Source organism: Centroberyx affinis, unplaced genomic scaffold (assembly GCF_046629955.1).
Source record: "Centroberyx affinis isolate AG114_WGS23_722 - 3 ecotype Tasmania unplaced genomic scaffold, CSIRO-AGI_Caff_v1 ptg003027l_1, whole genome shotgun sequence".
NCBI lineage: Eukaryota > Metazoa > Chordata > Actinopteri > Beryciformes > Berycidae > Centroberyx > Centroberyx affinis.
Genome location: NW_027281123.1, coordinates 90033 through 105644, shown reverse-complemented (window position 1 = coordinate 105644; position 15612 = coordinate 90033). Strand labels below are relative to the sequence as shown.

Sequence of the window (15612 nt, the reverse complement as noted above, 5' to 3'; positions counted from 1 at the left end):
AGAACTTGAAAAAGAGGAAAAGGCGGGAAATGCTAGCACTAGCTTGAAATCTAACAAAACTTCAGATGTCTATGTTGTTTGTCCATGTGGGATGAGGTTGTTTTAACTGATTGTTGGAGCATGAAATGCAGAACAAATCTCTGTGCAAACAGACATTGAAGTACTGTCTTATCTTATCTTAATAACCTTTTAAATACTACAGTCATTGGCAGTTAAACCTGCAACACAACTGAACATTTAATCCAACAAAATCACGTTCCAGTGAGGTAGAATTACGTTATCTTAGTTTTGGTGTCACCAAAACATTTTTCGGGAGCTGATTATTATGGGAGAACATTTGACTTGTAGTCTACAACATCATTCAGTTGTGCAGCAGATTTAAACAAACTGTAGCCCCAAGCACCAGACAGGACTCCTGCTGTATTGCCTTCAATTCCTTTACATTCCAGTTTTAAGAATTCTTCACAGCAGCATTTCTTAAACTATGGGTCAGGGTCCAAATGGGTGGCAGGCCTGTTGCGGTTGGGTCCCAAAACTACAAGCGTCTGTTTTTATGAGCCAGGATCTCATTCAAAACCAAGGTCCAGATTCACTGAGGCTGTGTTGCAAGGGAAATCTGTGCATTTTTTTTGCACCGCTGTTGCTTAAGTTAAGAGCGCAGAGTTGTCACCTATTCATCTTTCTATTCATTCACAGTGATTTTTGAAAATCAAGCTGTGGTGCAAGCAAGCCCTTAAAATGAGCACTGTGCAAGCAAATAGCCCTCTTCATCAGCAATTGCAAGAATAAACTGCATGCTGCAGGTTTGACACTAATCCACCTAGACTGGCACCCTTACACCCTAAAGCCTCTTCATAATTGGAGTATTTGCCTTATTTGCTCCCCACTTCTCCATTCTGAACAGGCAAACTCTATGCACAAAGTCTTAACGCCACCTTTCAAAGGATTGTATATATGCTACAATGATCTGGGGGAGTTGGTGTTGCAAAGTGTTGGTGAATTGACTGCAATCTCAATTTGCATCACCTCACCTACAAATAAATATTATGTGAACAACATAATACAATTTACATATATTTGACCATGACAGATGCAAAGAGGAATTTCTGACCAGCGCTATTAGGGAGCTTTCCGCTCATTGGGGCTCATTCACAAAACATGAGTACGATCAGATTTCATCTTAAAGTGTACTTACGTTACCAAGAACATTTTGGCATTCAGAATTTTTTTTCTTACCTGAATTGCATTTTGATACGATCAAAAGAAGTTTCTACTCAGAAAGTTTAATTATTTATGCAAAGTCACTTTAAGTAACTAGATGGCACTCACTAAAGTGCATACCTCCGCCAAAACTTAATCATTTTTTCTATTCCACATTACTGACTTGTTTCACATCAGGAGATGCACTTTTTATTTTCCTGACTGGACCTGAAATAGGACATGAGATATGCCTGTTCAAATTCTAGCCACTTTTAAGCATTTTAGCCGATTATCTCAGCACCACATGGCCATTCAGCTCTATATCTGTTCAGTGGCCATTAGGGCTGCCCTTCTACCACTGGACCAAGTTTTGGAAAGATTGGCTGGGTGGTTATGTCTAAACTGGAAATGAGCTCTCCGGTGCCTCCATGTTGTTTGATTGGTCCAATAATGGAGAGCTTGCCTGTTCTTCTGTCTGCTGATAGGCACACAATGTTTGACGGTGTTATGTATATCCGCTCGGACGTTAAATGCCTTTTTATGAGAAGCCCCCTGTGGTGTGAAAAGTTAATCAGTTCTTCCTCGCCCCATGACCAAACTTTCCACAAAGTTTCACGTAAATCCGTTCATAAATTTTGGCCTTATCCTGCTAACAGACAGATGGCTCAGGGTGAAAACATTACAGGCCTCATATTGACAACAAAATGTGCTTACTGATAATAAGCATTAGGGCTGAACGATTTTGAAATATATCTAATTGGGGTTATTTTGACTGATATTGCAATTGTGATATGATTTGCGATATTAGAGGGAATGATAATTTTTACATCATTATTCTCATTTTCATTGAAAAACGTATCAAAATGATATGAATGATGTCATTTTTGCGGGGATCTGTACCAAACAACGATGTTTTCTTAAGTCTGTAGAATATGATGTGTAGGCCAGGACATCTCTGCAGCATGACAATATTTCATTTAAAATGGTTCATTTAATTTCATTTCATTTTGACACACATTTCGCCTTTAACAAATATTGCGCCTCCTGCGATTTGAAAATTGCAGTAGCCCATATTGTGATTTCGATAAAATTTTGATTAATTTTTCAGCCCTAATAAGCATATTAACAAAGCTATGCCTATTTGAACAAATTCATAGGCAATTCTATTCAATTGGAAACACATTTAGCTGATTGACCAAAGTGATCGATTATGATATAAAGACCAACGAGCGCGCAGCCAACCCCAACAATGGCACATAATTTGCCGTTACTGGAGCAGCCTGAGGACCATAATATACCAGTCCCATATTCTGCAGTAGAACAGACTCAAATAAAAGAGATTTCCATGCTATTGTTGGCCTGCCAAACATCATAGGTGCAATTGATGCGCACATATGTAGCCTACAGTCTAAGCATTTATTTAGTGTTTATTAAGAACAAAAATTTAAGAAGCGTTCTGTGAATGAGGCCCAATGTGAATGGTTAGCGAATAGCATGGCTTTCTAATTTGGTCATTTTGATGATATAGCACACTCTTCCATGCGCAAACATTTAGTGAATCTGGGTCTAAATTGACTAATTTCAGGTCCTGAATTCAAAAGGTTTATGAACCCTTGCTGCTTTGACAACATTTTCAGTAAGTGAACATAGGCAACAGTTTCTCCGCTATCTCTCCTAAAGACGTTACTGCCTATCTCTGTTGCCTCATAACATTGTCTATGTTTTATTCCCTATTCCACTATTGTTCCACTATACTGGTTTGGTGGTATGACACCCCACCCCATCACCCCTTCCTAGTGCTGAGAGATTAATCAAAATTTTGGCTACTTTTCGGCTAAAGAAAACTGACCAACTTCAGCTAAATCATTTTTAATTCAGTTTTCAGTTGTTTCGATTTGCTTAAATATGTAGTTTGAACACAGCTATTCAACACATCTAGGTCAGGGCAGCACTACCATCTTCTTCTGAGGGCAATAATGTAATTTCCTTATAAATTCACAGACACAGAATAAATTAATCGAAACCGAACCAAACCCAAAAAATACTAATCTCTCAACACTACCCCTTACCCTAACAAGGGTCTTTATTCTCCAATCAGATGGCTGTGTCTGTGTAACTTTGTTTCTGTGCCTGTTGTTTGTCTTGATTGTGAAGTGCTCTGTCAACTTTGTCTTAGAAATGTACTCTAAAAATATAAAAGTTATAATTACTACCTTTATTATAAAGTCAGTAATGCACATGGTCAGATTTAAAGATATTGAATATTGGCAGAAAATATTGGCTATCAGCAGCTCCAATCCAAAAATATGGGTACTGATCTCAGCCTTTAAAAACCAATATTGTTGAAATCTAATGCTTTGATCTAGAGGTGGGGACTCAAGTCACATGACTTGTACTCGAGTCAGACTCGAATCACAATTTGAATTGCTTGACACTTGACTTGATGCATGAAGAGAAGACTTGAGACTTGACTTGGGTTCTGGTGACTTGAGACTTGACTCTGACTTGTACTTTGATGACTTGAAAAGGTTTCTAAAGTCTTGACTTGAGATCTTGTGTTTGTGTAAATGACTTAGAATGAAAGTGATGAGATTTGTTCCAGCAGACGACTGAATTTAAATTCTGTTTTCTGAATTTGTATGGAATGATTGAATTTATTGAAGTTGAAACTGATTATAGAAATCAAACTCATGATGCTCTTACCAAGTTTTTATCCTATTAAAACCATATTGCATTGAAAAGCCGTAGATATTTCGTTTTCTTTAAGATATTAAATTGACACTGGACTCTTGATTTGTTCTGACTTGACTTGCTGTTCTACATTTAGACTTGAGACTTGACATTAATGACTTGGACTTGACTTGGACTTGACTTGGACTTGACTTGGACTTGACTTGGTAATCTACATTTAGACTTGGGACTTGACTTGAGACTTGTCCCTCAAGACTTGAGACTGACTTGGGACTCAAGCAAAGTTGACTTGGTCAAACCTCTGCTTTGATCACACATGAAGATTTTGCTGCCAGGAAAACATTTGAATAGATTTTTGACTGGGTCTCATTGTATTGCCTCTTGCTAGGTATGCTGCCGATCTACATTGCCCCCCCCCAAAATTGCCACCTGTATAAGCACTCTTGGGGGAATAATTCATCAGGAATGAATGAAGGATTTGATATTGGCTCTGCTGCCGGAGGAGACCTGTCTGGGTGACTGAACTCTGGACTGTACCTCTGGAGTGAATCTGCTGCTCAAGGCATGTCAAGCTGGCTGTGCTCCTAGTTCTAAGGTAGGCAAGAGGAGCACCTGACAGCAGAGAGACACAGTTACAGAACAGATACACATGCAGAGGGAGCACACAAGAGGGTTATAGGGTCAACATCCTGGTATCTGTACTCTATGTTACACTATGTTGGCAATCAGCAGACCGATGCAAAAAAACACCTTTATAGATAGTGTAACTGATGTTTCGCCCCCCTATTAATTTGTGTTCACACTGCAAGCAACATGATCAACACGCCACTGGAAGTGCATTCATTTCCTATAAAGCTGAGCGACCAGGGAAGCTCAGCAGATGTGTGGAAGGTCAACAAGCTCCTTGGCTGAGAAAAACTTTGGCATGGCTTAACATTTTGCGGTCATCTGCTGTCAACAGCAGATTTCCGGGCTTGCTTATTTCCCTGCTGATACTTTGTTTACTGATATTTTGTTTCATGAGCAAAAGTGGAACATGGACAAGAGGTTGATCACAGGCATTCAAAGCTTCCCAGTTCTCCACAAGTTATATTTCAAAGACTAGAGGATTTAACATCTCAAAATTGATGCTTGGAGAATGGTTGCATCCAATGTTGGGGTCGATTAAGTAATTTGAATTGAGAGTTTTCTGTTTGAAATTATGCTACCTAATTAGTGCTTGCTAGCTATGTTAACTCAGAAAAACAATGTAATGTTATGAAAGGCAAAACAGCTAAGAAGTCAGCATAGAGTGACCTATCAACCGAGTTGCTCACAGTGTGAACACATGGTTGCTGGACTACCAAGGTAGTCACAAATAAGCTGCAGAGATGATGTGGGGCAGAACTGGGTTCAATCCACTTTCTATTTGGTCAATTCAAGAAGTGCATTTTCTTCGAAATTCAAACAATGTCTAACTCTTGGCATGAGAAGGTTGTCCTATCAAACCTCTACCAGCCATAAAAACCATAAAAGCTTAGTCGGCCGGTAAAGTGTGAGAGATGACGGTAAATTTTGGGATACACTGTGGCTTCTGGACAAAAAATTCCTCCATGCTGTTTATTATTAGGGATTTTTTTCAAATGTAGTCATACTAACTGTAACACTAACCTAATAAATTTATAAATCTAGAAATGTCATCCAGATTGCGCTGACACATTAGCACGTTAGTTAGAAATGATAGCAAATTCAGCTACCACAGAGACATATAGGATACCAGAGGCCTTATTCATCAAAGCCTAAAAGTTTCTAACAGTCACAAGGCAAATTTTACTAGCTTTTGAATTTACATTAACGCTGATTCAGGTATATGTGTCATATGTGCCCTGCGGTACATTTTAAATCATATTTTGACAGGATATGTGTTGTGAAAAAGCGCTTCACTACCCAGTGGAGAGTGTGTGTGCTGGTGTGTGTTGCATAGCTGGAACTCACTCTGCCCGAAGACGGTGGGCGGGTCGACCGAGGAGCCCATCCAGGGCATGGAGGGCGATGCTTGTGGAGTTTGTTCCTCCTCCTTACAGTAGTCAGCCAGCCAGGAGCTTTTGGTGGTGTTGTACTGTTCTGGAAGCAGCAGATCAAGAGACATTTAAACACACCGGAGTTTAAAACGGTTTGAACTTCAATACACAGAAAGCAAGTTTTCTTTTTTATGAACTATTGGATATCAGCAGTCAGTGTCGATATCCGATATGATGGAGGTTTCTGCCAGGCCACAGCTATGTAAAAAGCCTGTAGATATGAATGAAACATTATTTTCTTTGAGCATTCATTCAAGTTTAGGGCTGTGCAAAAAAATCGATACAGCTGAGTATTGCAATATTTTTTTCCATGATACTGTGTCGATTTTCCAGCCCCTCGTATCGATACATTAAAAAAAATAAAACAGATTTAAAATGTCCTTAAATTTCCCTCAAATTCCTTTGAATTAAATAGTTTTGACTCAATTTGTCCGCTGAGTTATCAATATAATGTGATGTACATATTAGACTACCCAGGTGGTACACAGAAAGTTGTATTTTCAGCTCCATGTTTACATTTTCAGTAAATTATGTAGCGTACTGCAATGTATCGCAATATGTATCCTTGCCAATACCCAGCCTTAATTCAATTCTTCAATAATATTTTTTTGTAATTCAATTCTTTATGAATTAAAGGCAGTAATGTTGCCCCTTCAGTTGGATATAATGGGGTGGGTCGCCCTGCCTTAAAGAGCTGCAAACCCTAAGAAGAAGAATGTCCTTAGTCAATGGAGAGTTTTAGTGTCTAAAATTCGGGGGGAAACACTTGATACTTGTAATTGTTTGGCTTGAAAATGGCACAATGGAAAGATTTCGAAACTTTGCGCAAAATATCTTATCGTAGGGCTGGTCGATATAGACAAAATCAAATATCACAATATTTTTGACCAAATACCTCGATATCGATATTGCAACAATATTGTAGGGATGACTATTGGTTTGCTTTCACAAAATATTTACACAATGAGTTTTTTGATAAATAATCATCAGTAATGTGGATATAATGACTAAGTGGGTAAAGGCAAATAATAGAACAGCTAGAACAGTCTGGTAAGTTCAGAAAATGACATCACTTTACTGTAATGCAGCCTTTAAAACCAGGAAAAGACAACACTTATGCCATATCACCATATTACGATATCCAAAATCTAAGACCATATCTTGTCTCATATCACGATTTCGATATAATATTGATATATTGCCCAGCCCTATCTTATCGGCAGCTTCGATATAAAAATAGAGGAAAACATAGGAAAAACATTAAGCTCCACTCTTGCTCCAGATCTGAAAAAGTCCCCCGAAAAGAATGGAAGCTGTATTAAAGGCAAAAGGTGGACACAGTAAATATTGAAAGATGTGATATTATATTTAGCTGAGGAGGCTTTCATGCAATTTTATGTTAAATATACAGTATGTATGCATTACAGTAGTAATGCATTTTTTTCTGACGCTGAAAAAGAAAAAACTTAATGGCCGTTTTGACTGGAAATTAAGTAAATGACAGAGTGGTCTCTGACATTTGCACAGTACTGTACATAATCGATACAGGTGGAAAGGCTCTGTGACTTACCCAACAGGACAGAAGTGATGTTGATGTCCAGTCTCTGCTTGGCGCGGATTCCCATCTTGAGACGTGGAGGGTGGAGGCGGCCGGCGGCCTGCTGTTGCCATGTCAGGAAACAAGGCCAGGGCTCGATGAAGGGCTCCCAGCCTGGTACACACACACACACACACACACACACACACACAGAAAGCAATGATTTCTACTGAGACACACCAGTGGATGAGATGGGATAAGGGTGAGGGGTGTAACTGTGAGAAAGAGAGTACTGAACCTAGGGTATCTGTGGGTTTCAGAAAATCAAATTTAAAGGTCCATATTCTCCACTTTCCAGTGTTTTTTTTTGTGTCTTGAGGTCCATTCAAAGCTGTGTGTGTGGTGTCATGAACCAAAAACACTCTCAATCCATTTTTCCACGTTCATTTTCCAGCATCTCTCTGAGCCTTACCAAGAACAGGCTGTTTCTGTCGCTGTGTCTTTAAGGCTCATTAATATTAATGCCCCTCTGTTGTGATTGACCGTTTCAAGAGTGAAATGTGAGACACCGCAGCTACAGGCAGCTACAGGTAGGGAAAACTCTCCGGTAATAAACAATGACAACCGCTCAACCGCTTTGAAAAAAACACTTTGTTAGTCTATTATTTCTTACAAAAATCATAATGGGTAAACCTTTGTGACGCCACAAAGTTACACAAGTCCAAACGGCTCGTTTAGAGGCTTGGTTTTCTGGATTGTGTGGATTTAGTTGCTGACTGTGCGTTTTGATACTTTCACCATGTTTAGATAGACCATCCAACGCCTTTATAATCAAAGAGGCAAGGGAAATCCTGTTTTACACCATATGGGACCTTTAAGACTGAAATTAAAGGGGTAATTAGCAATTTTTTTTTTTTTTTTAACTCAAAATAACCATCATACTGTATGTCTACGGGGTTGATAGGGTTGTTGATCAATACCCAAATTTCACTGATTCCTTGGCCAGGCGCTGAGATTTCTGGCTTTCCAAATTCACTTCCCGGTTCATACTCCGTTTCTGAAAAAACAAAATACTCCCCACGCCATGGAATTTCAATACATATGTAGTTTTTACAGAGTAATATGGTAGATATAACACACAGAATATGTGCTTTCTATTTGCTTTCTATTTGCTTTCTATTTGCTTTATTTTTGCGTTCTTGCCAATGAATGAATGAACTGATGCTTATTTTTTATTTTTTTATTTCTAATCTAAAATCTAACTATCTTTGCAGGAAATTCCACAAATCTCCTTCATGTATGTGTCGAAAAGTAGAACTGTCGAACTGGAGATTTCACTTTAACGATAGAAACTACCCTTTCTTTTAGTATTACGATTAAATCCTACTGGGACAGGCTACATTATGAACATTTTTGCCATTTGGGGTCTTGAATGGGAACGTTCATAAGCTTTCAACAGTAGGTGGCGCCTAGGATCCATTGCTGTAGCTGCTGCAAGTAAATGTCATTACCTGACAACTCTCGGTTGTAGTAGTCTCCAGACAGAGTAAAGCTGGCGTTGCCCTCCTGGGTGGAACCAATACGCTGCAGCACATACAGCCCTGCCACAGGAAACAGTTTGTTTTAAGGGGAAATCAGACCAACATCATTACCAAGTCATTTGTTGTATAACACAGTTCTAGGCTAACTGAATCTCAGACTCACTGGAGAAGGTGAGCTCGGCCAATGGGATGTCACAGTCCAGACAGTCGTCGATGAAGCAGATGCAGACGCTCTCGGCCTTGACCTCCACCCCGGACAGAGGTGCCGAGTGGCTGCCGGAGTCCGAGTCGGCCCTGGCTCTGGGATGGCCCGCCATGGTTTCGGCATTCTCCAGCAGCCATGTGGCGGCCTGGTCTAGCTGGCCTGGTGGACACACACACACACACACACACACACACACACACACACACACACGCGTTTCTGCCATCAAAATCGGCCGATATTCACTCTAAACATGAGATCAGAGAATTTCAATATTTCTTTCTAAAGGGGCGATAAGGAGAACCTATTGATGACACTAACCCAAACCAACCAAAATAGTAAAATGATTTTTGAATAGATTCAGAACAGGGAAATATCGAGGACTGTCTTAAGGGGATAGTTCACCCAAAAATCCAGTCCAATATTCACCTCATTATCTCCTAGATCAGTGGTTCTCAACCTTTTTCATATCAAGGACCCCTAATTTAGTCCACATTAGGGCCACGGACCCCCATTTGATGCGATTTTGTCCCTCGGACCCAAATCTGAGAATATTTTCATTGTTAGATATGATTTTCTCCAGAACTCCATGACCATCTGTATTGCAGGTAGAGAGATAACAGAGAAACTATGATCAAAATAGTCAGTCTCCTACATTCTATAATTGTTCTTGTAAATGAAATAATTAAATTTAACGATTCATCAATTTGCTGGGGACCCCCTGGGAAGCCCTCAAGGAGCCGTGGTGGTCCCCGGACCCCACGTTGAGAACCACTGTTCTAGATTATACACAACAGAATGTTTATTGACTTCCGACTGTAATACAGTCATGGGCTAAAGATAATTTAGAAGACGCAAAGATATTCAACAATCGATTTACTGCTGCAGCGACCCAATTTCCCCATTGGAATCATTAAAGTTTCATGTTATCTTCATCATCAAGCCTTAATTGTTCACCCAAAACCCCCAAAAATGTAAGGCAATCACATTTCAACATATCAGAATATACATATCCAAATAGTAGGCACTTGTAAACTGAAAGTGGTAGTGGTAACCTGTGGACAGTCGTGTTTCAAGGCTTGACTCACCTTTACAGTGCAGCAGAGCTCTCTTGCAGTCCTCTTTCCTGAAGCCAAGGTCCTGTAAGCAGGTCAGCTGGCCCTCTGTGGATACAAAGCATACCCCTCATAAATGGGACCTTTGATTGCATGCCCCGCATAGTCATACAAACATATCGTTTGTTCTCTATTTTGTAAAAGATTCCGATGTGTCCAGGTCCTGTTTAGCTAAGGCTACTATTAAAACTATCCCTGTATTCAGAAAAGCTTGTCAAGTAGCTTTTTCACATAAGGAACCCTGACGCCTGATCATCCGAGAGAGATCAATCAATCAATCAATCATGCCGACAACAGCAGCGACAACAATAAAATGTCAATGAATCATGGACACTGACATTAGTAGAGATTAGTAATCATTGTTAATCATTAATCTTCACGTCTGCCACAAATTATATGGTACATTTTTTATTTCTTTTGACACAGACCTGTGTTTAGCTCCATGTTAAAACCTAGTCAAGGAAGATGAGTCAGAGTTGACAACTGTAATAATAATGTCCATAGTATGTACTATCTAACCTGAGATGAAATGCTTGCTGCGACATATGACAGGTATGTCAGCCAAGCGACCAACAACAATAGCAAGCACTAAACACACAACAGTGAAAATTTGGAAAGCTACCCGAATTTTATGCTAAATGATACAGAGATAGCACCATCTACTGATCAGTAGAGATAACTGCCACAGATATAAGTGATCGAAAGGATGGAAATGGAAGTCGATGAACATTGTTGCCCAAACCCAACACATAGATTAATAAGTGAGTCGCTTAAAAACTGACCAACTCTAACTCACTACCAAGTAAAATTACATTTAAAAATAATTTTAAAAAGGGTTTCCAGGGTTTGGTCGTTTTTTAAAGGCCAGTATATTGGCCTATATTATATATATGTTATGGCCAATATTTGGACTGAAACTATTTTGTGCCAAAAAATTGCAAAAACTTGCAAGTATTCAGTCTTTCCCATGAATTTTATTCTTGTAGGGGAGGACAAAGTTGTACAGAGTCATGCATAATTATGCAGAATCTAATGAAATTGTATTGTAAGGGTTTTAATGGCAGTGTAGTATTGATAAAAAAAAGTGTAATCAAACAAACTGCATCATATCCATTATATCAGAGGCAGACAACAATTACTTGGCGATATTCAATTTTTAATAAAAGCCCAATATTGGTCTGATCTATAGGCAACCCAATATCAGTCTAACCCTGCTGACTGCAATGGAATAGCTATGCAATGATGCATATCGCTCTGTTCCCTGATACAGAAACGGACTAGGTGAGGTAGACTATACATACCTATCAGAGCCTCAGTCTTGTGCCTGAAGATGTCTTTCGGTGTAGCAGGCGGCTCGGTGCTGGCTGTAGAAGTGCTGGCAGAGCTGCTGGGCAGCGGAGCGCCGGCAGTAGGGATGGACTTGGCGATGGCCAGGAAAAGCTGAATGTCATTGTAGGAGAGACGAATGTCGAGTGCAGGGAACTGGATCTGTCAAGGAACCACAGGCACACTTGAGGACCTGGCTTCCTCTAATCGAGGAACACTCACAAAGCTAAAATGTCTAAGATAACAAAGATGGTAGACTGAGAAAGATGCACTAGCCAAGAGATACATGTAAAAACCAGAGGTGGGGATTCGAGTCACAGTTTGAATGGCTTGAAACTTGACTTAATGCATGAAGACAATACTGCTGACTTGGGACTTGACTTTGACTTGTACTTTGATGACTTGAAAAGGTTTCTAAAGTCTTGACAAAATATCTTGTGTTTGTGTAAATGACTGAGATTGAAATTTGCCTCATACATTTGAACACAGAGACAATATTTTCAAATCAATAGAAGTTCAGTATTGGCATGAAAAAGCCGCTGACCTTTAGCTTTAATATGCTCTATCTGTTGCATCATCTGTAACATGTTTGTTTTGTTATAATTAGTTGTTGTATATATCCAATATTTTCCATTTGTGCTGATCTTTCGCTGCTGCAATGACCCAGTCTCCCACAGCGACTGCTACAGGTTCAGCTTATCGCAGCTGGATTGAGCCATAACCTCTGACCTCCAGCAGTGGTGGGAAGTCCTCCATGTTGAAGGCGTCCAGTAGGCCCGAGCTGCTCTGGTACGTCGGGCTCCCGCACAGCTCCACCTGAACGTTGACCGGGTCGATGATGGACAGCGCGGTCTCCTGCTCGCTGCCCAGCCGACAGGAGAACACCTGGAAGAGGCAAAGGTACTTCAGAAAATCTGCACTGATCGAATAATTCAAATGTGCAGGTCATGAAATAAGGATGGATTCAACTTTTATTTTATTTTTGGGGGTATTTGCTGTATTATTAGTAGCAGTGGTATCAGTATTAGTAGTATTAGCAGTAGTTGTAGCATAATAAATAGTGCTATGATGGTGAGAGAGAGATGTCACCTCTATTCCAGCGAGGCTGCCAGAGAAGGGTCTGTCTAGCAGACGGGGTTTGTAGGTGAGAACTGTGGTGCCCTTCAGAATGATAGCATTGGTATCCAGACAGGACGAGTCCTCCACCACCACAAACTCTGTGCCTGAAGACCAAACAACAACATTTAACATTAGAAAACTAGAAATAACCGCCTCGCGGTTGTATGCCTCCGCCAATAAACTTTGTTTTATCATTGCAAGGACAGTCTTTATTTATTGAACATATATAATTAATGTGATTATTAGGTCAACTGAAAGGATTTTGGTGTCTGCAAAACTAAGTGACAGCACTTCCACCGTTTTTGTAGAATGACCCAAGATCGTTTTCTCAGCTACAGTGGTAAGCAAAACATTATGATGTCACAGTGAAGTTGACCTTTGAACTTTTGGATATAAAATGTCATCACTTCATCATTTTATCCTATACCTTTATTCCTAGACATTTGTGTGAAATTTTGTCATAATTAGCGTATGAATTCTTAAGTTATGGCCAAAAACGTCTTTTGTGGGGTCACAGTGACCTTGACCTTTGACCTTGAACCACCAAATTCTAATCACTTCATCCTTGAGTCCAAGTGGACGTTTGTGCCAAATCTGAAGAAATTCCCTCAAGGCGTTCCTGAGATATCGCGTTCACGAGAATGGGACGTACGTACGTACGTACGGACGGACAACCCGAAAACATAATGCCTCCTGATTAAAAAAACAAAGTAAAACACACTGTCATTGCATTTCAGGGATGAGGCCACATCCATGTGAATTGGTATTTGAATTTGACATGCGTCTCTCTCTACGAATACACAACTATGGAACTATTCCTTTTGTCATTTTGGGTGAGCACCTATGCAGAAACCTAGCTTGGATGCTAGAGAAAAAGGGGTTAGAGCAGATAAATGTTGTGAAATATATTTGAATGTTCTGAAAATAAGCTTTAACTAGATTTCTGATGACATTTGGTAGTTACAGAAAGCAAATGCTACCTACAGAATGTCATGTTGTACTGAGATAAATGCCTCGTCCAGGTCTAGAAGGACAATATGGAGATGTTTGGCTTTTCAAAGTTTGTACCAAATCATACTTGTGTTTTCTAAACCCCGGGAAGACTGGTATTCCTGCTTTTTGCACTGATGTGTCCAGTAGCTGGTTCCTTTAACCTTCCGTGTCGTAACACTGAAGAAGATATTTCCTGCTACACAGAGCCGGAACCGATTTATTTTGCCAGACTCTTTGTCTTTCAGTATTAGAATTCCTCCTGCTCTCGTGATTGTTTGCTTCTCCTATGTTGCTTTCGTGAGCTTCCGTAAAAACAGGGCACTCCGTTTGGCATTTGGCATTTTGCAACCACTTCCCATGATGGTAAACTTTCAGGGGTTACTCTCATCAAAACGACTACCATTTCTATCTTCTCCATGCTTGGGCATCCTTCTCTGACCTGTGACATTGATCTTAACCTCCAAGCAGTGGTCCTGGGTGACCGGCACCGTGGACCTCTTGGTGACCACGCCGCTCTTGACCGTCTTCGGCATGACGGCCCCAGTGGTGGCGGCGGCGGCGGCGGTGGTGGTGGCGGTGGCGCCCGAGTCGCTGCTGCTGCTGGGCCAGCGCTGGCAAGGCTGGGCACCGGCCGACCCCCTCTCCACCGGAACCCGCAGGAAGTCGCGCACCAGCTGGAGCCAGTCGAAGATGAGGAAGACCCTCAGGTTGTTGAGGACCACCGTGAAGGAGGAGGAGTCACGGGTGGACCTGCGGGGGGATGTGGAAAACAGCAATTTAGGTATCTAAGAGAAATACGTCTGCAGTGTTGCGGGGGAAAAAGAATCCTGAAAGAACTGAGGAATTGAGGAAGTGCTAAAATGGGTAGTAACCCATTGTTTACTGTCCAACACACTCTCTATATCTTTAACTATATTGTGAAATGTCAGTGGTTCTAAATGTGGGGTCCGGGGACCACCAGGGATCCTTGGGGGGGTTCCAGGGGGTCCACAGCAAATTGATGAATCGTTAAACTTCAGCATTATTTCATTTACAAGAAGTTAACACAATTAGAGAATGTAGAAGAATGACTGTTTTGATCATAGTTTCACTCTTATCTCTCTACCTACAATACAGACAGTCATGGAATTCTGGACAAAATCATATCTAACAATAAAATATTCTCAGATTTGGGTCCGAGAGACAATCTCTCATCAAATAGGGGTCCCTGGCCCTAATGTGGACTAAAGTAGGGGTCCTTGATATGAAAAAGGTTGAGAATCACTGTTCTATGTGCCTGGTTACCCCTGAAAATCACCCAAAGGTGACTAACGATACCTGTAATGCAGTTCCAGCTGCAGCGTTGCCCGGTTGGTGCCTGTCTTGGAGGGTTGGAGGATGCAGTCGAAGACATTGCGCCTGGCCCTGCCGTCTGCACGGGAGCTTTTGCTCGGCCCAGTGTATCGAGTGTCATATGCCAGCAGGGAGTGAGAAACCAGGTTGACAGACTTGGAGCCGTTGGAGTAAGTCTCAAAGAGTAGCTTGGATTTCATGAAATCAAACCTTAGCAAGAGAAAAAGAAGTGTTTACGTTATTTAAGAAATGGAGCCTAAAATAGTTACGGTTAAAGTCATAATCTGGGATATTCATATAAATAAATGTCCTCAGGCACACATGATGTTGTGCATTTTACATTTCCAGCAGATGAAGACAATATCAAAAGAATGACAATCTCACGGATTATCACTTCTTTATTTCAACTCCTTTCTACACCTTTGATCAGTTCAGCCTCACTCTCTGCCATTGTGGACATACTGTATTTGTCGAGTGCTGTTCTATTGCACAGCCA

General features: G+C 40.6%; 1 protein-coding gene across 1 annotated transcript in view; it reads right to left on the bottom strand.

Annotated features, from left to right (window-relative positions):
- Positions 1-15612, bottom strand: part of vps13d (vacuolar protein sorting 13 homolog D) — an 85514-nt gene that overhangs the window by 32882 nt on the left and 37020 nt on the right. The window contains exons 30-40 of the mRNA XM_071537379.1: positions 15102-15326; positions 14224-14534; positions 12762-12895; positions 12402-12557; positions 11648-11834; positions 10320-10394; positions 9193-9393; positions 9000-9089; positions 7522-7662; positions 5866-5994; positions 4429-4503 (exon numbers count right to left, since the gene is read on the bottom strand). Coding sequence (XP_071393480.1) covers positions 4429-4503; positions 5866-5994; positions 7522-7662; positions 9000-9089; positions 9193-9393; positions 10320-10394; positions 11648-11834; positions 12402-12557; positions 12762-12895; positions 14224-14534; positions 15102-15326 — 1724 coding nt within the window. The remainder of the gene's footprint in view (positions 1-4428; positions 4504-5865; positions 5995-7521; positions 7663-8999; positions 9090-9192; positions 9394-10319; positions 10395-11647; positions 11835-12401; positions 12558-12761; positions 12896-14223; positions 14535-15101; positions 15327-15612) is intronic.